Source organism: Syngnathus leptorhynchus, chromosome 2 (assembly GCF_054491065.1).
Source record: "Syngnathus leptorhynchus isolate UIUO chromosome 2, UIUO_Slep, whole genome shotgun sequence".
In the NCBI taxonomy this organism is placed as follows: Eukaryota; Metazoa; Chordata; class Actinopteri; order Syngnathiformes; family Syngnathidae; genus Syngnathus; species Syngnathus leptorhynchus.
In genome coordinates this window covers 5,221,479-5,240,915 of record NC_141196.1, presented here as the reverse complement: position 1 = coordinate 5,240,915, position 19,437 = coordinate 5,221,479, and the positions used below count along the sequence as shown (strand labels likewise).

The following is a 19,437-nucleotide window of genomic DNA, read 5'->3' as shown; positions in this document are numbered from 1 at the left end:
GCAAAATGTTGCCATGGTAACTAAGATGGCTCAGTTGAAGGATGGCTATGCTATTTAGCGATTCAACTGAAATGATGGTGTCACGCACACATCTTTCGAAAAGTCGTCTTTATTGACATCTTGACCGTTACGGTTAGTTTTGCAAAAGCACAATATGTACACGCTTTCTCATGGATTTACACTTTCTTACAAGAGCTCTCATACTACACATGCACCAATTTAATCCATTAATCATCAAATTGAATTGTTTACTAATATCAATTCACTTCAAATCGTCCAAATGCTCGGAATTTCAAACTCTCACCAGTAACAAAAAGTCTTTTAGCAAAATAAGACTTTTTGCAAACATTCGCTTTTAAAATGATTCAAACCATTTTTGCCGATTTTTGTACGGATGCCATTGACGAATCCAGCGTTTGTATCCTCCATTTATGTTTTCTGAATTGTCAATTTGCAATGTCCTGATTTTTTATTGATGGATGAAGATATAATCCGTTCTTAAAAATCGACTTGAATTACTCAAAAATTAACTGACAGATTAATCGATTATCGTTTACATCGTTAGTTGCATCTGTATCAGTCAGACACTCGCGTCTATCTAGTGGATGCAAGCGTTAAGCTTCGGTTTTGGGCAGGCGGTGGTTTGAGTTCTTCACAATAATAATTCTTAGCATTCCAGTTAAAACGTTTTGATTTGGGAGTCACATTCTCATTCTTCACAGTCAATTAAAAACCCCCAAACGACACGCGTGACAGCACAACATTTTGGCCACTGAAAAAGTTAACAAGAGCGTCGATCGACGGTAGCCAAGGAGGGAAACGATCTCGGCAAAGCGTGCACTGGGGATGTCCACCGTTCGTACCGCGACCGGACGGCTAGTCGGCCTGATGTGAACTTCGCCCATTGGATAGCAGCAATAGATAAATCAGCACTTTCTGATGCCGGAAATGTTCCGCGTCCTCAAAACTCGGATCTCCATGCGTACGGGTCCCGGCGACAAATCCGTTTTTAATGAACGGAATCCTCAGCGTCGGAATCTTGGTCCGACTCGGCCGGTCCTTTTTGCTCCGTCTGGTGTTCGTCCAGGTCGAAGTCCAGCACCAGCAGTTTGGTCTCTTCGGTGCCCATCCTGCTCCCGGCAGCGCAAACCAGCCTGGTGTCGGAGGCCTTGATGCGCCACACCACACCACCTGGAAAGCGATTGTATTGGAGTTCATCCAGAGAAGTAACCATCCCGTCTTACATTCTAAGATTCACAGGTCCATTTCCTCAGGTGTCAGGGTTGTGTCGTGTGGAAGCGGCGCTTACCGGATCCGCAGCTCTGCAGCGCCACCACGTCGCGTAGCCATGCGCCCGTCCGGAGATCCCAAAGTTTGACCGTACCGTCGTCCGAGCTGGACAGAACCAGACCTCGGCAGAACTGCAGGCACGTCACCGCCGATTGATGCTTGTTGGGACCTGGCGGCGACAACGACGCACGGTCGGTGAGGCGTTCTCGTGACGTGGCGCCGATGGCTCACCTTGCAGGGTGTGCAGACAGCGTCCCGTCCGGATGTCCCACACGCGAACGGTGGAGTCAGCGTTGCCGGATACCAGTATGCGGTCCCGCAACTCCATCCCGCTGGTTAGAGACTGGTGGCCCGTCAGGGTGTGGACGCAGCCGCCTGAGGGGAGAGACAAAAGTGCTGAAAATCACACCCCTGTTTTATTTTATTTTTTTACACGCCGAACCTTCCTCCCATCAAACGTCCCACCTGTTTCCACGTCCCACACTCGGATGGACGTGTCGAGCGATCCGCTCACCACAAAAACGCCGTCAAACTGCACAAAGCAAACATCTGTGGATCAGCACTTTCAAAGTGAGGACAAACTGAATAAAAATTCCGCAATTTCACTCAGCGATACCAATTCCAATATGGAACATTATTTTATATGGCCAGCAAATCTTCTGCATCGACTTCCACGATTCTTGCTCACATACCCCAAAATATCACATTTTCATTTGTGATTAAAAATCTTCAGAACAACTCTTTTCCTAGACTTCTGATTTTAAAGTAAGTTATTCATCAAATGTGTCTGCATTTCCAAATGACATCACAATCAACGATTGTAAAATAAGTTGCGGACAGCAAAGCCTTGAGCGTGTGCGTGCGTACCTGAAGTGAATACACTCGGTTGGTGTGTCCCTGCAGTGTGTGAAGACATGCCTCCGTTTGGGGGTCCCACACCTTCACCATGTAGTCGTAGCCCCCCGACACGACGCGGCGGCCGTCGTACTGGACGCAGCGCACGGCCGCCACGTGGCCAGTCAGCACGTGCTCGCAGCGACCGCTCGAGACATCCCACACGCGCACCGTCGTATCTCGGGATCCCGACACCACCCTGAAAGGCGCGCACGAAAAAGCCTCCGCTCTATCCGTTGTCGAAAAACGCAAATACAGAGAGCGTGTTGTTACCGGTTGCCGTGGAGATGCATGCAGCGCACGGTGGACGTGTGCCCGTTCAGCACGTGGACGCACTCGCCGTTGTGGGCGTTCCACACGCGCAGCGTGCGGTCGGTGGAACCGCTGATCACCGTGGCGGCCGTCATCTGACTGCACCACACGCCTCCCGTGTGGCCCGTCAGCGTACGCAAACACTGACCGCAACACAGTAGACACCGTGTGGTTGCGTAAGTGTGCACCCCCTGCGATAGATATACAGCACGCACTCCCACCTTGCCAGTGATGGCGGACCACACTTTGAGCGTGTTGTCGTCAGAGCCGCTGACGATGAGGTCGCCGCTGAACTGGAGACATGTGATCACATGGTCGTCGTGACCTTTCAGCACCTGCTGGCACACGCGAGCACTCAGTCCACGTTTACTAGCTTGGCCCGGGCACGCGCGTACCTTGGGCTGGCGCTCGTCCCCCTTCCTCCAGTTGGTGTCGATGCGGTGTTGTCGTATGTACTTGGACTTCCACGTGACGCATTCTCGGCGGCGAGGCGACGTGCACTCGGACACACCTACCCACGGGATAGTCAGACGGTTTGTTTCCCAAATACACGCTCGGGGGGGGGGGGGGGGTCGCTCACCTTCCTCGTGACACTTCTCCCTCCATAGCAGGTTATCCTCGGCCAGGATCCGCCAGTACCTGCAGGTCTGTGCAGCCCGTAGTAGGTCTTTGGGAGCCAGGAAGTTCAAGACGTATAGAGCCAGCTGAGACACACATAGGCGTATGTATCATGTGTAAAAATGAGGGGGGGGGGGGGGGGCACCGGTGAGGTCGGCCATGGCACCTCCTTGGGCAGCAGGGAAATGAAGTCCCTCTGGAAGTGCGGTTGGATAAGCTGCATCACGTGCTTGAGCTGGCCCGTTTCACACACGTCAATCAAGTGATCCAGCACCAGTAGCCTCTCAGGTCCACTCCACGCCTGCACATTGGGACACAATTGTGTACTTGACACAAACCCCCCAACACTAGGACTGATTTTCACGCGGGCCGGCCGTGGGTAAGGATTCCATTTGATTTAATTGGCCTGAGATTAGTTTTTATTTCTGATATAGATTTTTGTTCCGTAAATTATGCCGATGACACAGAACATAAATCTTGGTCCACTTCATGGCTGAATAAGAAACAGTCAATTTTATAGCGCCACCAGTATTTTTGAAGCTAATTCCAATTATGGGTAGAACAAAATTTAAAAAATACAAACAAACAAAACTTTGACGTTGGCATTATCACTCCCGAATATGACGAACGGAACAGGCGGGATGCTCGTACATGCGTACAACAAAGAAAAAGGGCAATGCCTGAAAGGTGTGAAGCCAGTCTTGCAGGCCACGAGGAGGAGGGCCCGAGGTGACGCGCCGCCGCTGAGCCGAATGCCCGTTGGCCAGCCGGAGTTCCCCGAATGTGGTGGGCGGGCTCTGAACCGCGCCCGGAGGACTACGAGCCGCAAGAAAGCAAGGAAGCATGAAAGGAAAGCAGTCCATGAGCATCTGGAGCGCTACGGCATCCCAGCGTACCTGAAGTAAGCGTCGCCTCTGCAATGCTTCTTTCCTGAGGAAAACGGCCGACCGTCAGGACCGTAATCCAGTTTCCTCTTCACCTAAACAGAGGATAGAAATACAATGATCGTTCAGAATTTCTTACTCATATTATATAGGGAATCTTTTAAATTATGAGGTGGTCACAAATATAGTTCAAGTGGGCACCAGAGAGCTCTCAAGGGGCCACATGAGTAACCCACGGGACGCTTCTAAAAATAAATCACCACTCAACAGTGATGGAACACAGATTTAAACAATGGTGGCGGTTTCTTGGAAAATTGCATATTTACCTGTTTTCCAATTGTGTGAAATCCTTGATCATTTTCAATGATCACTCCGAGATACTCAGTGAAAATCTCAGAAATTATTGGGGAGAGTCCACAATCATGAATGACTAAGAATGTAGTTTCTGGAACTATATTTGTGGCGTCGCACTAAAATGTGCTGCCATCAAAATCTTTAAAAAGCCAATTTGAAATTCAGCTGCAAAACGTCACTTCCGAGTCTCTAAGCCAGCTGAGCCTGCAGTCAGCAATCAAGGCCAGCCAATCAAGGTGCTCCATCGGCTGCTTTGGCCTGGCTTCTCCGAGCAACCCGGAAGTGACATTTTGCAGCAAGCCAAATAAATATGTAGCTGCATGTTGAAAATTGATTTGGTACTGAATGCAAGTTAAATGTTGGAATAAATAAGTTCAGTGCCAGTAATTCAAACGGTGGATGCCCAGACATGCCCTCCTATGGGAGCGGACGATCTCCCCAATGCAGAGTATTTCAGACGAGAGCAATCAATACCAAATATGTCATTCGAGTTATATTTGTCATCGTCGTTCTTGCGGTTCTCATCACGAGCACTCTCCTCATCCACCGAGCCGCAGTGGGCCACGCGCACGCGCATCACAAAGCGCCTCGTCATCGACAAAGCGCGCGCACACTTAGCTTGGTAGGGAAATGTTTGCCATTCGCCGGCTCACCTTGTAGAAGATGAGCTTCAAGGTCCCATAGAAGCCCATGGTCGCGAGTTCGAAAGCTGCCAAGGAAGGAGGAAGGAAGGAAGAAGCCCCCGCAGCGCGAGAGGGGTCGTCTCGTCTCGCGTGCGCGTTCACGACGCCGCTCAAGTTGGCTGCATCGTCGCGCTCCCGTCTATTCCATCCTGCGTTATGTGATTGCAATTGTGCCTTTTATCCAATAGGGGGCAATGTTTGCCGGTACAGAGACTGCTTTTCATTGGAGTTGGAAAAAAATGTCTCCCACTGCTAAAAAATTAATTCGTTATTGAGTTTAGTTTTTTTTTTCCATACCACTGTGATCTGGTGAAATCATAACTTCATTTTTGCATGTGTTTTCTTTGTAAAACTGACTTTTCATCAAGTAAAAAAAGGTTGCTGTTTTATTAGAATAACATGACCAAAATTAAGTTGAAGTATCATGAGAAAAAGTCAGAAATTCACATCAATAACGCCATGAAGACAAATTATGGTATCGTAGGCCAATAGAGAGTGAGTGTTCATTTTGCAAGAAAAACTCACAAACAATGAAAAGTCATCATTTTTAACAGTGTATTTTCTTAAAAAACATTTGGTGGTAACATTCCCAACAGTCAGTTGAAGGCGCAAAACTCAAAGATTCTTATTTGTCTTGTTCTTCACAGGTCTGGTGGACTTTCGCAGCTCCTCGAGCCCGTGCGCAAAGGTGCACTCTTCGGCCAGTAGGGGGCATCCCTGAGGGTGGTGACGGTCAAACCAGCACCGGCGGGTTTTAAGTGCGTTGGAGGAGACCTCGGCCTTTCTCTTGCCATGTGTCCTCCGGGGCGTCCCGTCCCGCCAGTCTCGGATGCTCACCTTTCCCCCTTCCACTGAAAGAAATGAAAAAAGCCTTTTTACCAACAGCCAAAATGAAATCGGGCGACACAAGAACAAATTTTCTAATGAATAAATAAAACAATTGGCCTTACTAGCCAAAAAGGTGCCTTGTATACCTTGAAAAACTTGATGGTTGTTCTTCAGAAGGGTCTGCAGGCCTCCGCATTCGTTCTTGAGCTGCTTGAGTGTGTCCTGTTCCAACAGCGCCGCCACCTCGCCCACACACAAGCTGCCTAAAAGTAAATTGGAGAAAGTTAAAGACGTCCGATGAGAAAAAGTTACAACAAAGCCGCATTTTCACGTCAAAAGGCATACGAGGATTTGAGGAGGTTTGTGTACCTCCTCGCTTCCAGTCGTCGGAGGGTCGTCGCTCGTCAGACATTCCCAGCAGGGCTTGGGCCACGCGGAGCACGACGCCGTCCACCAGGTCACGAGAGAGCGCCATGCAGTTGCGCACCGTTTCCGTCCGCTCTCGAGGCCGGAAGCCTGATCCCCAGACGGGGACAAAGTCGCTTTCGGGAGCGGCGTGGTGGCTCCGGATGTAACCGGCTCGTTGATCTTCCGCTTGAGCTTCCTCACTAGCCTTGTACGTCCGTCTTTTTCCTAGCAGGCACACCTGGAACAACAACAAATTGGAAAAAAAAAAAAACACTAAACTTTTTTTTCCAACTTGATTTTCAGTCCAGGTATAAAAAAAAAAAAAAGCATACTCGTTTGGTGGAGGGAATCCTGAGGCAGTCCCGGAACGTTTGGAAGCCGCTAACTCGGCTCACTTCGTCAACAAAGTCAATGTATTCCTTGTACTGAGACTTTTGGCTGTCCCGCCGCCGGTACTTTCCGAAGAAGTCGAAAAAGCAACAAGGGAGGACAAAATAGCGGCACGTGTAAGACGACCTGCAAAGCACACAAACGCCATCAAAGTTTCATCCTAAAGCCCCTCCCTCTTAGCTAAAGCAGAACATAACGCCTCACCTGGCCGCCATGATGGGGATCCATGGCGTCAGCTCGTCCGAGTGATTCCCGATCAACCAGTCCGTCTCCGGGAACAAGAAGTCCTCGCCGGGAGTGATGGCTTCCTCCTGAAAACGCAGACAAGAAACAAAAGAAAAAGAAAAGTTTTGCACAGCTAAACTAAAACGATCAATAATATGGCAAAGTGGCCTTCTTCTTGCTCACCTGTAGCACAGTGTCGGTGCCATACATGTCCCAGATCTTTCGCTTACGAACATCAATGCCCTTTCCCGGGTGCTGCGAAAAAAAAAAAAAAAGCAACCAATGATAGTACAGTCGCAATGTTATAAAGAACACATTATTTGACGAGATTAAGTCAGTTATAGGACCGAAAATGTATCGTAATTGAAATCCTAATTCTACCCCTTCGTTAGCGAGGATGTGCACAAGTAGTCCATTTCCGCAGCCCAGGTCCACGAAGGACTGGCGGGCGTCCACGTCGAGTTCCGCTCGCTCCTCGGACCAAAGCACCTGCGGCGACGCCAGCGCGGATCGATTAAATAGAATCGAGTTCAAGTCCCATCAGTGGAAATGAAACGACGCACCCACCAGTAGATACGTGGCGATGGCGACGTCTTCGTAAACAAACTTCTCTGGATCCGTCACCTCGGGCCATACCTAACGATACCAAACCATGGCAGAAACGTGACCATTTTTTTTCTCTCCTCCTTTTTCGGACTTTCTTACATTGTTTGAAACCTACCTTGACCAAGGCCTTGTACTTTTCCTTGAGCCTTTGGTAGACCATGCTGTACTTCTCGACGGGCAGCAGCGACAAGGTGTTGGGGAAAAGGCTGCTCTTGGACGCGACGGCCCAGCGCTGAAGCTTGGGCAGCAGGTCGCTCGCCAGCCAGGCCAGATTGGGGTAAGCCACGCCGTCCGAGAACCACGTCTCCGCCGTCCGCACGTGCAGCTCCAACGCCCTGACATTCATCAAGCCCCAATTTGTCGATTTAAAGTCATAATACGTGTGACGAGTACTTCTAGAATATTAACAAAATAGAGAATTAAATAATGTGATATAAATTGACAGTACTAAAGCCTATATAAAGGCCTCCTGCCTATAATAGATGCCCGATGGCCACTCAATCACCACTGGCCGGAGTCCACCGCACAAAGCTTGATGCTGTAAATGTTGTCCTTCTTCCAAGACACCCGGCCGGCTTCGGCTTCCTCAAAGGGAACAAACGTCACTTGCTGTCCGTCCAAGTCTACAACAAAAGATAATAGATGTCAACAAGATATATAAAAAAATGCAATTACAAGAACGCAACGAAATAAGATGACAGTGACGACAACAATAACAAAATCAACCAGGCAAGAAGTCAATACAACAAGTCAACTGGAAGACAATAAGTCAACAAGAAAATGACAACACAAAAAAAAAACCAAATCCAGAAACCAAGACTCCAAGTTGAAGCAAAAAAAAAAAAAAAAGCAAGGAGGGAAAACAATAACACAAGAAAAACTACGACAAAGCAAGACAGTTAGAAGAAATCAAGAAGTTTGGCTTTTGCTTCCAGCTTTTACCTTTAACAACAACCTCTTTCTGCTTGCGTGTCCCATATGTGTTGACTTTAGGGATAAACGTCCTGATGTGAGAGGATAGACATGTTGGATGTGTGTTGTCGCTGCAGCTGCTACTGAGCCAAGTCACAACATCTTGCGGCAACAACCGCAGCGCTGCTTCTTCTTCTTCATCTCCGTCCGTACTCTCCTGAACGCCGCACAGGCGCTTGTTGACAACGTGAGGTTTCTTTATCCAGACGTCCACAGCTGACCAGAAGCCATCGGGAAGGCTTTCACATTCCGCCGGAAATCTGACCTCAAATTGTTTGGGCATAGTTGAGCATAAGAGACGCTCCAGCCACATGCGTCCATGAGCAGCGCGATTACTTCCGGTTTTGTTTTTCTCATTACAAACGACCGCTTCACGATTTTGACAAACACCGATGTCGAAGCATTGATTAAATCACAGAATCTTACTTTGTGCTAAAAATATAATAGGAGTCAAATTGAAATAAGTTTCCCCAACAGAGGAATATGTCTATTTGTGGAGCCGAATAATTTTCTCTGTGATGGCGTCTTCACACGTGACGACGAAAGAGGGCGGGTTTGAATAAATGGCATTCACTGGGGACATACCATTCTGGTACCACAAGAGGGCGCTATTTATTGGTCTTTGAGATGTGCACGAGCAAAAAAATACATGCAACGTCCCTTTTTCACGTTTTCAAAACATTGTTTTTAAATATGTTCTGTTGTGTGTTTTACAAAAATAACAACACACGATTTGTAAAATAATAAATAATTCAGAATTGGATGGATGGATGGATGGATGGATGGATGGATGGATGGATGGATAGAAATGAAGACTCAGACTCAGCTTAATTGGCCAAGTTTGTGCATGCCAAATAAGGAATTTGATTCCGGTTGATCTCAGCCTATGTCCAACATTTAAGTGACTAACAACTTTCAGGTGACTAACCCATTATCAGTGTGTCATCACGTACCACGAGATTAAAATCGTTGAACAATTTTAGAAGAAAGGGAAACATCAGTTACATTTGTTGTGAAATACTCATGACATATATAGTAAGAAACATAATGGCCGGTGATGGGAAAAAAGTTAGTCAAGTCAGTCACCCACTCGTGAAATGAGAAATTAAAAACAATTCTCACACTGGAAGTGTTAGCTGAAACTAAACTCCCCCACCCTACCCCAGAAACTGATCATCCATTACTGGGAATAACAGGGTTGCGCAATACAGTCCATGGGCCTACATTCTTCTAAAAGTCTCTTCAGAATGATTTTAGGGCCAGGGACTGTAGGCTTCCCTCCCCTATCGTAAATGTTTATCATTGCTCTTTTCCACTCTGAAAAGCAACAAATCATCCAGCCCGATGTGGAGGACTGTGGCAGGAAGTGCAAAGTTCAGAGAAGATTGGATTGCTGCGTACCAACACGTCAGAAGCTGCAAAAAAATCCTGTTGAACCTGCTTAGCAGCCGCCGCTATAAGCTGGGAGAAACCCTTGAAAAACACATACAACACCTGGAGAACATCTTTTCAAAACTGGAAACTACTTATGTAGCCATCACAAAACTAACATTTTATACTTTTAGAAAACATGATCATAGTTGGCTATATTATCCTGATTAAATACTATCTGGTGTAGGTTTGGCATTTGTAATTATATTCGTAATTATATTTGGTCAATTAATTAAATTGTTTAGGATATCTTACATGAAATATACTGCTGTAATACTAAACAGTCATTATAAAATCAGATGAACTAAAAAGGTCAAATTGACCAAATATTGAATTGCTTATTTTGTAAAGGCTTTTTATTATTTATATGCAGGTTCTCGTTGTATATTTTGATCATCTATATTTTAATTTGTTTTAATATTGGGGAAAATATAAAACCAATTTGAGTAGTATCATGTTGTAATATATTAAATGTAGCTACGATGAACGATATTTAATAGAAATAAAAAAGCGTTACTACATTTTTTTTGGTCTTTATATAAAAATATTTTTATGAAGGACTTTACACTTTTAACACGTCGAGCACAAAGCCCACCCCGGCTGTTATACTTTCAAATAAGTACTAGGTTTATTTTAGATACTTAAAAAAATAAATTTATTCATTTTGTTTTGTTTCAAATGTCACTTCGATTCAGGTGAGGCATGGGCGGAAAAAGGTGTAACATATCCCGGAAATGAAAAAAAAAAAAAAAGAAAGACAGGTACGTTCCTGGAGTCTCACTGACTTTTTGTTGACTCACTCCGAATTGAAACCGAACTAGCTAAAAGTGACTTTGGACTTTTTCTCTTTGTGAAAGACAAGAGAGAATTCTGGAATCTGTGGCGCTTTTTTGAAGACTTTTCAAAAGATTTGTGGGGTGGACGGAGACATGCCGTCTGGAGTAAAGGTGTGTTTGGGGGGGTGACGACGACCTGTCAACAACATTCGTCGCTTACTGTATGTAAGTTTCAAACAGAAAGCACGCATGACACATTGGAAATATATATTGCATATCTTTCATTTGTAATGAATAACTTATTAACACACCACTGTATCTACTCCGATAGAGTGACGTTTTATTATCGATAATAGTTCATATATGGAATATATTTGTCGTGTGAAATGACTCGTCTTTACAATATATAATTCAATTGGAAGTGTTTAGCTTGTCTGCCTTACAATTCTGAGGCTCTGGATTCGAACCTGTGGAATTTACACTTTTGCAAGACTAAATAAGGTTTTCAGCATTATTAAGAGTCCAGTAAATTTTTGTGCACCAATTTAGGTGTTTATATTTGTTGTTTATTATTCTAAGAATGAAATGAAAGCAAATAAGAAATGTCAATCTTTAACCCTACACACTTTAACTACTTTTATTTCAACTTCATCAATGATCAACCTGGCCATGACCTGGCCTTTAAAAAGACGTAATAAAATGTCCATCGATGTGAGCGCTATTGCTCGTTTGTCGTATGGTAGGACCCCTGCTCGATGGTGCACCCAAAATCAGGTACCATGGATGAATACCAATTGATCATTGTGTTGCCGTTACGGAGTGTGATCACAAGGAGTCAAGTGTGTTTTCAGTAGCTGAGCCGGTTAAAGATTCATCACTGTGCACATAAACGTTAGCATCACAAGGACTAACTTGGCTAGTTCCTGTTCATTTGTCCTCCTCCACATGCTGACAACTCAGGGTAGTCAAAGGCAAACTGTTAAATACATTTAACATGAGCCACAAAGTTATTTGTCGACTGCTAAAATCTCAGTGAAACTTTTGCAGAAAATCTTCAGTATTACCCGCCCGCTGCCTGCTTGCGCTCTGAGCGCCCGCCGATGGAGCAGGACACACAATGGTTGTATCAACTCCTGGCTGACGTGCAGCTGGAGAAGTTCTACCTGCGCGTCCGCGACGGCCTTAACATCACGCGCATCGAACATTTTGCCTACGTCAAGGAGGCCGACCTGGAGCACGTCGGCATCAGCAAACCCGGTGAGCCTCATATGCGCCATTGCGAAATTTCCAAACTGGGATAAAAACGTCCTAATACATCTGAATCAAGCGCATGTACTTGGTTTTCATTTTCCATCGGCTGATTCTATACTTGACATCGCACTTTTTTTTTTTCTGAAGCACAAAGAAGATTATGGGACGCACTAAAACGTTACAAGACATCCCGAAGCTGGCGCTCGTGGGTGCCTAAGGTATGACGACGTGGAAAAAAACAACAACACAACTGCATTCATGACGCACCTGAGCCACCGTGATGTTTTGCACACGCAGGGGCCGAGCGGTCGCGGTCCAGAGAGCGAGCCCAACGTGGAAAGCGCCAGCCGGGCCCTCCCCAGCCTCATCCAGGATAGCGAGCTGGTTCTCGGGGAGAGGTTGGGCTCCGGCTCCTTCGGTGTGGTCAAGAAGGGCGAGTGGCACACGGCCACCGGAAAAGTTGTAAGACAAACAAATGCAAACGTGGAGGTTGGGGTTTTGATGTTTTGACGGGCTTTGGATAAAAAAAAAAAAAAAAAAACTTTCTAAAACGATACTGCAAAATGAAGAAAATGTCCCTTTGTTTTGGTTTGCCGCAGATACCCGTGGCGGTGAAATCTCTGCGGAGCAGCTTGTCCCGCCAGGCGGACACCTTGACGGACTTTTTGCAAGAAGTCACCTGCATGCAGTCGCTGGACCACCCACACATCATACGACTTTACGGCGTGGTGCTCACGCAGCCCCTGAAAATGGTGAGTGGAAACCCCGCCGCTAACGCCCGCCGCCTTCTCGGTGCTAACGAACCTGCCGCTCTGCCCCCCCTTGCAGGTGACCGAGCTGGCTCCGCTGGGCTCGCTGTACGACACGCTGCGCTCACGGCAATTCGAGTACCCGCTGGCGCGCTTGTGGCTCTTCGCCTGCCAGATCGCTTCGGGCATGGACTACCTGGAGACGCGGCGCTTCATCCACAGGGACCTGGCGGCCCGCAACGTTCTGCTGGCGTCTAGGGAGATGGTGAAAATCTGCGATTTCGGCCTGATGAGGGGCCTGAGCCATGACGTCGACCACTACGTCATGTCGGCGCATCGGCGGATCCCCTTCGCGTGGTGAGCGCCCAAACTAACTCAATCGCCCGTGTCAAATGGATATGACGCCTATAGCCGTCAATGGCAGTGAAGTTAAGCAGCGATTGACTACGGTCGTCGTTTTTCCCTATTCACACATTTTTTGCGCCCGCCAGGTGTGCTCCGGAGAGCCTCCGCGTTGGTTCCTTCTCACATGCGTCCGACGTGTGGATGTTCGGAGTTACCCTGTGGGAGATGTTCACGTATTGCGAGGAGCCGTGGTTCGGTCTGTCGGGAAGACAGGTAAATGGGCGGGTCACGTTGGCCGGCTGGGCTGAGCTGAGCTGAGCTGAGCTTTTGTTTTGCAGATCCTGTGGCGCGTGGAGCGAGAGGGCGAACGGCTGGAGAAGCCACCTGACTCCCCTCAAGAGTTGTACGCCATCATGAGGAAGTGTTGGGCGTGCGAGCCGGCCGAGCGGCCCGATTTCGCCCGCCTCATCGCAATGGTGACCGAGGCCAAACCCATGGAAGTCCAGGCCGGCCGGGAGTTCTCCGAAGCCAGGAAGCTGGCGCTGGCAACTGGGGATCTCGTTACCGTCGTCGAGCATGGGTAACGCACGGGAAAATAAAAAATGTGTCCGAAAACGAACCGAGCTGATCCGATGTCCACCTACCATCTAGCCTGGAGCTCAGCGAGTGGCGTGGCCAGAACCAGAGGACGCTCAACGTGGGCTGGTTCCCTCCGAGCGTCATCGTGCCCCCGGCTCCGGCACTAGTCCCTCCCAGTGGAGTCAACCCCACCACCGCTTTCATCTCACACCCGCTGAAGGGTAGCTTGCATCACGCGGCGCACGGGGATGTCCACGTGTCTCGTAGTTGGGGATCGCCCGACAACCTGGACGAGTCAGTCGCTGCAATATAATACGATACACGGCTGGGGGGGGGGGGGCGGGGCTTACCTACTCATACTTGTGTGATGTGTCCAGAGGCAGTAGCAGCTGGAAGCAACCCAGGGAGAAGGAGACATCCAATCTGCTCAAAATGTCAGGTACTGTCAGATAATTCTCTCCGATCCAGGAAAAGGCCCGACCAAGAATCTTCATTGGTGTCGTATGTCCCGCAGGTATTTCCCGAAGCCTGGAGTCAGTGTTGAGCGGGTGGCAGTCGCAAGCGCCTCCGCCGCCCCCCTCGGGGAAAGCGGGAGCTCCATCGATGTTGGCCCGCAGCGTGGTGGTCCAGCAGGACCCCCGGCGTTTCAGCGAGGCCAGCGTCCCGCCGCCTCCCCGACCGCCGCCGCCCAACCTCAAGCGCTCCAACTGGAAACCTCAGAGGAGGCCCACAGTGCATCAGAACTCGGGCTCCCACTGGCTGCCGCCACCGCCGCCTCCACCTCCTTCAGTAGGGGGCGCCAACCTGGCTAAAATGTCCCAGCTGGCACGTTCCACCCCTCAACTGGATGAATACGGGGACGGGAGAGAGCGGCTTCGTGAAAGGGAGAAGCCGTCTCCTGTGCTCTACACCAGAGACACGCTCATCTCGCAGGTATTTTTGTCCTACCCGTAATTAATCCCACAAGATTACAAGTGTAGTGTGCAATATTTTCTCCCAACATTTGTTGCTCAAATATAAATCGAAAAATCGCACAAGATAACGTTGATGTAATTTCCTGTAAAATTAAGACGATCGTCTCTTCTCACTCTTCCAGGTGATGGAGGCGGTGCACGGGGTGACCATCGAGGAGGCTCACGGGGCTCTTCAACGCAACGACTGGAACCCACTGCGAGCTGAGCAGCAACTTAAGGCGAGAAATCAAACCTTATTCTCAGAAGACTTTTTTTTTTTTTTTTTAATTCTGCGAAGATTCCGACTTTATTTTCTCATTTGTTTTGTCAATACCTTTGCACTAATACTTTGGAGTGTCCTTAGTTGGAACAGCTCTACTCGCTGAGTCTGTGCTCTCGAGAGGACTGCCTGCGGATCCTGACCAGGTACCAGTGGAACCTGCAGCTGGCCAGCCGCTACCTCATCCGCTGGTCGCGCGACGACCGGTCCGCTTCGGCCGAAAGGGAGCGGGCGGCGCTTAGCGGCGAGCGACGGCTGTAAAACTGCAATGTCACTTTTCAAAAGACACTATTTACACTTTTTTAAAAATACGTATATTTCCTGGGCTGTTTATATTGTTCTGTTGAATAAATTGATTTTGAGACGTTCTAGCATCTTGTTTATTTGGCTAACATTTTCATTTAAAAAAGTTTGACATTTATGTGGGATTCTTTTTTTTTTTTTTTTTAACTCAAATGTGTGTTTGATATTTAACTTTTTTTTTTCTCTCAAGTACAACTACTGGTAAATTGATGCTAGCATATAGCATTCCTTATTATGGAGTGGGAAGGGGATCCCATTTGGGCTAAAGGTTTTATTTTAGGTCCTATATTATTTCGACAAAAACTGAATTTATTTCAAGCTAATGATCACAATTATATAAGTATAAATAAAAAAAGAAACAACATGACTAGCAGTGGCATGGGTATATTAATACACAATGCTTCTATTTTTACCTTCATATTGATTAAAAAAAATGTCATAAATGTTTCAAATAGATACTTAGAAAAGTGAATGACAATTGGATGAGAGGTAGCGTCAACATCTGCCAACAATTCTCGGAGTGGTTAAATAATCAGGCACTTGAGTAGAAAGCCTGGCACATTATCCAAGGAAAATGATAGAATTTTGCGGAATGCAAAAAAAAAAATGCATGGAAATCACATTATTTACAATTTGCACATATTCGGACTGAGGCTCACTACACAGCCTGGACGTGACACGCCACTACAATGCCCGCTGTTGTACGTCTTGATATAAAATCTGTTCAAATCACATTCGGGTTTTTGGTTTTTTTTTTTTTGGGCCATGTGGCATATTGTGTTTGGGGGAGCCTTCTTAAACATTGCAGTACTATACGACCCAGGATACACAAAGTCGAACTTCCTATTGGAGTGATAAGTGGCGGTCGGATGGAAATTCTCAAATTTCTTAATTATTCATTTGCTGTTTTATGAGAAGACGGTGCTGCGCTGGTTGGCCTCGCCCACTTTCTCAAAGAACATGAAATCCTATCAAGAAAACAAAAAGGAACCGCTCAGCGATGCGTTTTGGACGCAAGCCAGATGAAGAGGAAGCAAACTTACAATGAGGAAGCAGGTGCCCAGGAGGACGGCTTTCATTTTGACATCCAGATCCAAAGGGAACTGGATGCCAAAGTTGTCCGTGTCGGTGAAGACTTCCTTCAAGAGCCCGCTCCATTGCTTGCTAATGCGACCGATGGGCTGACTGCTATCTTTGCCCGTCAGCTACAAAACAAACCGCGAGAGTCACAAATAAAAAAATAAAAAAAATCGATAAAAGTGTTGTAGTTTGTTTGACCTCAAAGTTGACATCCCCACAGCAGTTGCAGGCGAAACAAGGCCCCTCCAGCTTCATCAGGGTCTCCTTGTTGGGCCCCTGGATGGAGAAGCGTGGGATGAACGGGTGCCAGTCTTGCTTGACGAAGCCCACGGTGGTACCCGGCGGCGCCTGCACCTCCATCTGGGGAGGAGAAGGAGGGGGCGGAGCATCACACACAACCACGGTATTCACACTTGACAATCCTTGACAATCCCACCATGTCGCTAGCGGTTCAATGTGGTTTCCATGGTCCTCTCCAAAAGTATTGGAACACCAATTTCAATTTGCAATCAAGCCTTCTCTATAGTCATCATTCCAGTAGACAACTATGAAATTGACCTTGCTGTTCCAATACTTTTGGCGTGGACTGAACGGCTGACTTCAGAGAGCGTGTTAGCAAACATCACCGAGGTGGCATGACTCCAATTAGGAGAGCAAACAACAAGCGAGCAGTCAGAGAAGAGCATGTGTGTGCTCAGCTTTTCATTCCACAAAGCACAGTGAGTTTGGGGAAATCCCACGGGATCAGGACTAAATTCGATTGATTGAATTTGGATTCAAATTGAATCAACCATTTCAAATGTGATAGGTTGAACAAAACGGCTCATCGCCAGTCAGATTGCAGCGACAACGCTGAGCGGGCAGATTAGACTGACATGGCAACACAGAGACCGAAATGTGATTGGAGCAAAAAAAAAAAAAAAGGAAAGCGAACCTCTTGCAGGCAGCACGGACACCAGCACGAAACGCAACGGAAGGGCCTGATGAGGCGGATGACCTCACGGTCGTTGTTGTCCTTGATCTTCATGTCAAAGCTGCGCAGCGAGCCGCAGCAGTTACGCGTGCAGCAATCGTTCTTCTCCTTAGCTTTGTAGATCTTCTGACCAAGGCTGTTCTTGATCTCGTACTGGTTGTTGGTTTCGAAGCCGAGGAACGCTAGCAAAAGGCAATCGGTTAGCACGCGACGTCTTTAGTCGATAGGGGAGCTTGACCTTACCTTCCAGAAGTTCCACTTTCTGGTGGATCAGAATCTGGTCAATCTAACAAGAAAAACAAACAAGGAGATGAACTGCATTTTTTTTTTTCCTCACTGCTAAATGTTAGACTCATAAAATAATCACATTGGCACAATCTTGCACAACGCACCGTTCAAAGGTCGGAAAACAGAAGAACGGAAGCTGAACCATCCATACATGTTTTCTTTTTTTTAACAAACAATACTAAACGTGTAAACCTCACACTAAGACATTATGAAGAATTGAGTTACCTGAGTGAGGTATTCGAGTCCGGGAGGAACCCCAACAGGAACTGGGGCTGGCGCAGGGCTGATGGCCCCAGGGGAGGCGCCCATTGCTTCCGGTTGAAACATAACAGGAGGTGGACCTTGGGTGTAGTCAATGTTGAAACCTGGGGTAGGGGTTGGACCGGGGGGCCCATACCCGCCCTGAAATGTGGGATAGGGGGCCACCGATTGGCCCCCATGATGGGTCATTGGGTAGGGCACCTGGTTTGGGTAACCTGGTAAGAATAATAGAGCTCAGCAGTACAAAACTGGTATGACAGGACCAAGGAAATCTTGTTGAATAGCTTGAAAAGTAAAAATCAGATCTAACCTGACATAATGAGTGGTTGTGACTTCAGGTTACCGCTTTCGCAACTTCCTCTCACTTCTTCCTGGGAAACTAAATGGAAGTGACGGAAGCGCGTTTCAACTTTTTTCAAAAATGTTAAACAATGTCTGTTTTGAAAATGTATACATATACACAAACAATGCCACCATATACACAATTATTTGTTTCCATCACTGGAACAAAGTTAAACGGTGACATTTGAGCGCATGGAAAATTAAAAAAAAAAAATTCGTCCGACCTTCACGACTCAAAAATAACTTCTGGTTTTTTTTTTGTTTTTTTTTAAATCGTTGTTGTTTTTAAAAGCTGAAGCTACAGTCGACGTAAACTCACCAGTTGAATAAGTAACTGTTTGATCTCCTCCAAGGTTTAAAAAGTCCACAATCCCGTCGTTAGGTTCGTATAGGTTGTTGTCGATTCCTCGCAAGGAAACAAGTCTTCCCGTTTGCTCCACGCCCCTTTCTTTATCTTTTGTCCTTCGTCGTCACGTAGCGTAAAAAAAGTGAACACCCAATCTTTAAATCATCAAAATCGGGTCTCCATAAATGCTACAGGATGTATGGATAGCGTTTCAGCTTGTTCTCTTCGATTTGCGTTGTTTCAATTTCACTGAAAGATAAGTACTTTAGTGACACTGACGTCATCGGATTTACTGTTATTGTGCTGTCCACAAGAGGGTGACATTACGCCATTCACGCTTACCTCCGAAAAAATTGCAAATGTTTTTGTTTTTTAAATACATGAAGATCAGTGCTTATGAAATAAAAATTGTCTTCATTAAATTAGGTATGGGATATTATTGCATTTCTAGTTATTATTTTATCACTTTTCTTTTGCTGTCATTTATTCTTCACTTGATTTTTTTACTTCAGAAATATATATTTTACGATTAAAGACATAACCATAATGACAGTAATAATAATAATAATAATAATAATAATAATAATAGTAATAATAATGTGGTGGACCTTAGTACCAGGCATCTAAACCCAGCTGGTCTACAGTTCGGGGTGGGGTGATGTGTTGTTCTTTGATGTCTTTGTTGCTTTGGTGACTTGTATCTAGCTACATTTGTTGGCAGACAGTCATGGAATATAGATAGACATGTTCCTCCCTTCTGACACGAAATAATAATATGAATACAGACACGCAATTCATTAAATGTAATCAGCAATAATTGTAATATTATTGCAATCTTTGTTCTAATTCATTTATGTATTATTTAAAAGCATATTTCTCATACATTATTATTATTATTATTATTATTATTATTATTATTATTATTATTATTATTATTATATTATACACGTTCACACTGTATGTAAAAGTGTCATGTCCTTTCTGTCATGTCCTTTTTTTAATTTAGTTTTGATTTA

At 46.3% G+C, this 19,437-nt stretch overlaps 4 protein-coding genes across 4 annotated transcripts; 1 reads left to right on the top strand and 3 right to left on the bottom strand.

Moving 5' to 3' along the window:
- Window positions 1-93: 93 nt before the first annotated feature.
- LOC147060328 (F-box/WD repeat-containing protein 7-like) lies at window positions 94-5,188 on the bottom strand. The gene is made up of 13 exons (XM_085934163.1): window positions 5,006-5,188; window positions 4,011-4,093; window positions 3,795-3,930; window positions 3,281-3,415; window positions 3,077-3,200; window positions 2,892-3,007; window positions 2,718-2,831; window positions 2,458-2,639; window positions 2,158-2,383; window positions 1,756-1,822; window positions 1,522-1,665; window positions 1,310-1,459; window positions 94-1,191 (listed from the first exon to the last, which is right to left on the bottom strand). Exons 1-13 carry the CDS (start codon window positions 5,042-5,044, stop codon window positions 1,010-1,012), a joined length of 1,698 nt encoding a protein of 565 aa, XP_085790289.1. The 5' UTR covers window positions 5,045-5,188; the 3' UTR covers window positions 94-1,009.
- Window positions 5,189-5,579: 391 nt separating this feature from the next.
- Window positions 5,580-9,014, bottom strand: trmt44 (tRNA methyltransferase 44 homolog). Its single transcript, XM_085934022.1, has 11 exons — window positions 8,435-9,014; window positions 7,998-8,115; window positions 7,608-7,827; window positions 7,454-7,522; window positions 7,268-7,375; window positions 7,070-7,141; window positions 6,866-6,972; window positions 6,604-6,787; window positions 6,233-6,509; window positions 6,010-6,126; window positions 5,580-5,886 (listed from the first exon to the last, which is right to left on the bottom strand). Exons 1-11 carry the CDS (start codon window positions 8,775-8,777, stop codon window positions 5,651-5,653), a joined length of 1,851 nt encoding a protein of 616 aa, XP_085790148.1. The 5' UTR covers window positions 8,778-9,014; the 3' UTR covers window positions 5,580-5,650.
- A 1,601-nt stretch (window positions 9,015-10,615) lies between these two features.
- On the top strand, window positions 10,616-15,196 carry tnk1 (tyrosine kinase, non-receptor, 1). Its single transcript, XM_085933869.1, has 13 exons — window positions 10,616-10,896; window positions 11,719-11,928; window positions 12,070-12,140; window positions 12,220-12,384; window positions 12,522-12,674; window positions 12,751-13,028; window positions 13,163-13,289; window positions 13,355-13,596; window positions 13,668-13,889; window positions 13,973-14,034; window positions 14,110-14,528; window positions 14,692-14,787; window positions 14,913-15,196. Exons 2-13 carry the CDS (start codon window positions 11,772-11,774, stop codon window positions 15,087-15,089), a joined length of 2,169 nt encoding a protein of 722 aa, XP_085789995.1. The 5' UTR covers window positions 10,616-10,896; window positions 11,719-11,771; the 3' UTR covers window positions 15,090-15,196.
- A 303-nt stretch (window positions 15,197-15,499) lies between these two features.
- Window positions 15,500-18,690, bottom strand: LOC147060325 (phospholipid scramblase 1-like). Its single transcript, XM_085934306.1, has 8 exons — window positions 18,395-18,690; window positions 18,044-18,112; window positions 17,698-17,948; window positions 17,428-17,470; window positions 17,146-17,366; window positions 16,410-16,571; window positions 16,175-16,336; window positions 15,500-16,099 (listed from the first exon to the last, which is right to left on the bottom strand). Exons 2-8 carry the CDS (start codon window positions 18,048-18,050, stop codon window positions 16,040-16,042), a joined length of 906 nt encoding a protein of 301 aa, XP_085790432.1. The 5' UTR covers window positions 18,051-18,112; window positions 18,395-18,690; the 3' UTR covers window positions 15,500-16,039.
- Window positions 18,691-19,437: the final 747 nt, after the last annotated feature.

What these genes read in the sequence shown, in the direction of transcription:
- LOC147060325 (XM_085934306.1), bottom strand. An exon ending in GTGGGGATGTCAACTTTGAG is followed by an intron (nt 16,337 to 16,409) that starts GTCAAACAAACT and finishes TTTGTTTTGTAG; the next exon opens with CTGACGGGCAAAGATAGCAG. An exon ending in TGGGCACCTGCTTCCTCATT is followed by an intron (nt 16,100 to 16,174) that starts GTAAGTTTGCTT and finishes TTTTCTTGATAG; the next exon opens with GATTTCATGTTCTTTGAGAA.
- trmt44 (XM_085934022.1), bottom strand. Translation starts at nt 8,777, where the DNA reads ATGTGGCTGGAGCGTCTCTTATGCTCAACTATGCCCAAACAATTTGAG. An exon ending in AGTACAAGGCCTTGGTCAAG is followed by an intron (nt 7,523 to 7,607) that starts GTAGGTTTCAAA and finishes TGGTATCGTTAG; the next exon opens with GTATGGCCCGAGGTGACGGA. An exon ending in CAACCATCAAGTTTTTCAAG is followed by an intron (nt 5,887 to 6,009) that starts GTATACAAGGCA and finishes CATTTCTTTCAG; the next exon opens with TGGAAGGGGGAAAGGTGAGC.
- LOC147060328 (XM_085934163.1), bottom strand. Translation starts at nt 5,044, where the DNA reads ATGGGCTTCTATGGGACCTTGAAGCTCATCTTCTACAAG. An exon ending in AGTGTGGGACGTGGAAACAG is followed by an intron (nt 1,666 to 1,755) that starts GTGGGACGTTTG and finishes CTCTCCCCTCAG; the next exon opens with GCGGCTGCGTCCACACCCTG. An exon ending in CTGTCTGCACACCCTGCAAG is followed by an intron (nt 1,460 to 1,521) that starts GTGAGCCATCGG and finishes TGTCGCCGCCAG; the next exon opens with GTCCCAACAAGCATCAATCG.
- tnk1 (XM_085933869.1), top strand. Translation starts at nt 11,772, where the DNA reads ATGGAGCAGGACACACAATGGTTGTATCAACTCCTGGCTGACGTGCAG. An exon ending in GGCGCTCGTGGGTGCCTAAG is followed by an intron (nt 12,141 to 12,219) that starts GTATGACGACGT and finishes TTGCACACGCAG; the next exon opens with GGGCCGAGCGGTCGCGGTCC. An exon ending in GAGACACGCTCATCTCGCAG is followed by an intron (nt 14,529 to 14,691) that starts GTATTTTTGTCC and finishes TCACTCTTCCAG; the next exon opens with GTGATGGAGGCGGTGCACGG.